Here is a 5111-nt window from a genome sequence, read left to right on the forward strand (position 1 = left end):
GTTTTTGAACAGGTCAAAATGGATCCAAAAGAGAAATAAGAGTATGATACAACATCAAGCTTCACCATGCAAAACAGGACTTCTCACATTCCAATACGAACCTTTGTTGAGAGACCACCAACAACTAAACAACTTCTGATCTCTGTCATAAATTGGGCAAGTTTCATAATCATGCTATGAACCCTGAGATATAAAAACAGATAAACCAGATGATGAATTGACTAAAAAAATAACAGAGGAAAGCAAAGATTAGTTCCAAGAAACTTTCAAGGTGTAATAACTTGACACCAACCATTCTTTGGTTACCCAGTTTTGCTTAAGATCTTTCTGTTTGAATATTGATTTTCCACTACCCAAAGGAATAGAAACCTAAATACCTAATGTTAGGCTAATTTTAAAACTGGAAATGCAAATCAGCAAATATGTGTAGTGTCCACATTTTACCACTCTAAATCTTAAAAATATTATGATTTTGCATTCTCTTCACTCTGCTGTAAATGGATGCAAATGTAGAAATACTATCCCAATTTCATGTCATTAAAAATTTTTCAACATGGAGGAGATAAAGAAACATCCAAGTGTTATTGCTTGTTTGGAGAAATCATAAGTTATCCATGTGCATGCATATTAGGTTATCCATGTCCTGTGTACTTCTTTGTGTTTATTAGAAAAAGAAGATATAATTGTGTGATCCATAATGCCAAAAGTTAAAATAAGTACCAGAAACATTTATCCACAGACACAAACATATTTATAAAACAAACTCAAGTACAAAAAAAAAAAAAAAAATTGAAGTGGCACTTACTGGACGGCCAACTCCCTTGTTGGTGTAAGAATTAGAACCCTAATAGCAGGCCTATTCTTTGGACGATATAATAATCTCTCCAACGTTGGTAGAGCAAAAGCAGCAGTCTGCATGGTAAAGAACAATAAATCATCACTTGTATAAAAACCCCATCTTTATGACAAAAACGTAAAGACGCATCCAAAAATATCTTAATATTATGATATAAAAAGTTCAAAACAAGAAAAAGATGGACACAGTTCTGTCACTCTAAGTGTCACAATCAAACAGTAATACTTATTGCAAACAAATAAATCCTACTGTGATCAGCACATTATGTAATGTACCTTTCCAGAACCAGTAACAGCACTCCCACATATATCACGCCCAGTTAAGGCGAATGGAATACAAGCAGCCTACGATGAAAGGGGGAAGAAAAAAAATGAAATATCAATTTGAATCACCAATATCCAAAATAACATAATGCAAGCCATCCAGGTTCAAAAGATGAAGGATAATTTGAAAAGAACAACCAAAAACTAATTAAGAACCTGGACTGGGGTAGGCTTACTATAGCCCAATGCTTCACATGCCCGAAGCAACGGTCTGGAAAGATGCAGCTCCAAAAACGAATTTGCATGGAATGACACTCCTTCCATGGGCGAAAAGAATGGCTTAGCATTGTTCCCACTTGTTGTCGGATTGCCATCCTCTTCCTCCTCCTCGTCCGGCATGTACTCCTCCTAAACAAGCAAAAAATGGCAAATACAAGAACCATAATTAATCCAACACCCACTCCCGAATCAATACAAAAATTTGATTTTCTAATCTCAATTAAATCAAAAGGATGTTATTTGTTACTTGATGGTGGGGTTCCGATTCTGAATCAGAATTTTCTTCAGAGTCGGTATTGGTGGTTGGGATAGGGTGGCGCAGGCGGGCATTGGAAATTTTTTCGTCAACAGAGGTGGTGCTGCGCCTGAAATGTTCATCAGCTACTGATTCAGAGTAGGAAGAGAAATCCCATGGCGACTGCGATTTCTTGTTTGGTCCAATTTTTTCATCTTCCGACTCAGCTTCTTCTGCTTCTTCTTCATCTACTTCGTCAGATTGGCTCTCGCTATCACATTCGATTTCTTCATCACTGGGTGGATCAAACAAGAATTTCTCCTCAGCCATGAATATGCAGGGACTGCAGGGGTGGATCCAGTATTTTTGACAAGGGGAGCTGAAACTTAAGAAAGTCAATCTATTCAAATTTTGGTAAATGACAAATAAAAACTAGGCAACCATTGGACTAGATAGAAAATTGAAGAAAAATATATTTATGTTTCCGAACAGATAGAAACATTGAGTCTTCATTTAGGCATCGAATCATATAGTGAAATCAATTCATTTCTAGCCGAAAAACATTAAACATAAATAGTGCAACATATCACCACTTTTTTAACACGTAATGTGCATTGGTCCACAAGCACCTACAATAGTTCAAAGGAATTCTTGGCTAGGAAAGAACTTTTGCTACAAATACATACACAAATCAGATGAGACAAATATAAAGTTCATTGAGAAAATTAAGCTTTAAGCCATGTTTTGGAAGGAAAAAAAAAACTACGATACATGCAAGCAATACAATCCTTTCAAATACTACATAGAAACAACCTGCACTCCCATCAACCAAACAAATACATAACAAAAGGCAATATAACCAAAAAAATAAAAATAGAAAAAGAAATAGAAAAACAAGAAAGTAGCTATCATGGAAAACTAAATATCATTATGCAAATTGAGAGACCACAATGCTGGAGAACCTATTAAATTTTAATAAAATATGAATCTCAAACTTGGAATCTCAAGAACTAATTCATTGTCTTTCCTTAAAAAGATCAAGTGCTGGACTGCTGGTACACTAAAATCAGAAAAAATCGAGTAAAAAAACACTATTTACATCATTAAAGTAAAAATCAGAAAGAATCGAGTAAAAAGTTATACATATTTAAACATAAAATTAATACTCAATAGAAAAACCAATTTGGGCTAAAAATCAAATTAAAAAACCCAATCTAGATAACCAATCTCATAAATTCAACTTAATAAAACTTACAGCCTACCTTGAAACAATGGAGGAGATTCCTAGAAATTGGGGCTACCTCAAACAATTGAGGGCTATCTCAAACAATTCCTAGAGACATACAATATGCCCATGAATTATGTGGGCAAGAAATTATTGTGCTAACAGCCATTACAAGTCATTAGTATACAGAGGTAAAACACATTCACAGAAAGGGGGTTGAAAGAGTAATAAAAATATCAAGCAAGAAGTTGAAAAAATATTAAACACTCAGGAATCATGTAAAGCTACTTCCTGCCTGATTAACAAAAGAAAAAAGCTGAATAACTGCATTCCCTAACAAATTTTTCAATAAACAAGAAACATCAAACATTATATAAAAGTCTCAGTATTGTCAGTGACAGATATATCCCATGACCCCTAGAGCTTCTCCTTAACATGAATACAAATTTGAGATGTATAGAAAGGTTAGAACACTGTTGAGATTTATACGAACACATTAAAATTTTCAGAGGATTTCACATATTTCCCCTCTACTAGGAAAACAAATATTAAAAACATAACAGTAGTATTTATATAGCAGATACAATTTAGGTCAAGCATAGCACTAAGCCATGGTCCAAAATACTGCTACAGGATTGCATCTTCAAATTTAAGCACAATCATTTTGCTAAATAAGTATAACCACGTTCCTCAGTAAACTAAATCCTCAAAATAGCATGTCTATCGCTGATTGTAGAACACATTGGAATAACTGCAGAGAATTACTCATACACTGCACTCATATAATGAACCAATTAATTTAAGCATATGATAAATTTCCAAAGACTAACTGAGTAAAAATATTCACACGAATTTTCCTACCAGCAAATACTACGGCCCATTCAACATTTACTCTCAACGCTCATTAAGAAAAACGTTGAAAATCAAGCACCTTCCACATTATACAGATAAAAATTGCTAAATTACAGACTTTTTTCACACACACAAGTTATGCATAAATTATACAACTCTATACCAGAAGCAGAGTCATCGCTTAAGTGATATAACTCCGCTTCCTTCCCTGGCTTGTAATACGTATCTCATTCTCATCAATTGGAGTACTCGATCCGTAACTAATGTTTGAATATGAATTTATGAAGTGAAATAGGAATTTACCTTGGAGAGTATACGCTTAAAGGATAAGATTATGCTCCGCGAAGTAAAAGCCCTCTTCTCCGGCTTCGTCTCTTCGTTACGACCTGACCGCGCACTGCGGACTGAGAATCAATTTCTATTGCTGGTTTGGGCTGTGCCCTAGCACTATTTAGCCGGTCGAACCGGTTGACTAGTATAGAAGCTAATTTGCATTAGTGGTTCCTCGTCTATTTACTTAATTGCACGTTGGTACTGGATTTTTGAAAAAAATCAACTGAGTCCTTGGTTGAGAAGTTGGTGCTTGAAATGATTCCACCAAATTTTCTTACATCTTCACGTGTCCTAACTTGACCAATTATTGTGAGCTTAAATCAATAATATCACTTTTAGAGAGTCTCTAAAAATCTCAATTGAATATATCGAATTTTTTTAAATCTCTAAAAGTCTTTAAAAATCTTTATTGAAACACTCCCTTTTTGTCTTGGACTTCGACCATTCTTTACTTGAACATGGGTTGTTGGTGATTTGGAGAAGGGCCACCTAAAAATAGATAATAAAGAAAGGGTAACAAGTGGGTCTGGGCTGGAGCTACCTCGGGCCTAGATCCGCCCATGGCGGGTCGAATTCATTTTTCAAAAGCTCCATTTTGGCGATGGGCGCTATGTGTTTAGGGCTTATGTTTTGCCCGATTGTAATCCAAAATTTATTTGAGTGTTAAATATAAAATTATTGTTCTTGAAAATAATTCTTATTTCTTTTTTATATTTTAATTTTTTTACATAATAATAATGGTAAAATTTCTAAAAGTAAACTTTCTATCATTAGCCAAACATTCTAAAGGCATTTTCCTTACCATCTCTATGCGAAAACTTTCACTTTTATTTTCCTATTGAAACTTAAGAGTAGGTAAATTAGTATTTAATTTTTTATTCAATTTTTCATGCAAAAAATATTAATATTTTGACTAATATTTGCACAGAATTCGCCACTCGATTACCATGAAAATTACCCATTTGGCCCTCATTTAATTAATTTTTATTTTATTCTGTTCTATTTTCAATCATATAATCTTCCATAAAATAATATTATACGTAAATTGCAAAAAATATTAATATTTTG

General features: G+C 33.9%; 1 protein-coding gene across 3 annotated transcripts in view; it reads right to left on the reverse strand.

The window, feature by feature from the left end:
- The window catches only part of LOC111394448 (DEAD-box ATP-dependent RNA helicase 28), a 14677-nt gene extending 10528 nt beyond the window's left edge, over positions 1-4149 (reverse strand). For 2 of the 3 annotated variants that reach the window (XR_002702589.1, XM_023020275.1), the window contains exons 1-6: positions 4014-4149; positions 1646-2018; positions 1336-1527; positions 1132-1200; positions 806-912; positions 102-183 (exon numbers count right to left, since the gene is read on the reverse strand). Coding sequence is in view for 2 of the 3 variants with exons in the window: in XM_023020275.1 (XP_022876043.1) it covers positions 102-183; positions 806-912; positions 1132-1200; positions 1336-1527; positions 1646-1963 (768 nt within the window). In the remaining variant the exon portion in view is untranslated. The remainder of the gene's footprint in view (positions 1-101; positions 184-805; positions 913-1131; positions 1201-1335; positions 1528-1645; positions 2019-4013) is intronic. The other variant, XM_023020277.1, reaches the window with a different exon arrangement.
- Positions 4150-5111: the final 962 nt, after the last annotated feature.

The sequence above is a fragment of the Olea europaea genome, chromosome 5 (genome assembly GCF_002742605.1).
Source record: "Olea europaea var. sylvestris chromosome 5, O_europaea_v1, whole genome shotgun sequence".
Lineage (NCBI taxonomy): Eukaryota > Viridiplantae > Streptophyta > Magnoliopsida > Lamiales > Oleaceae > Olea > Olea europaea.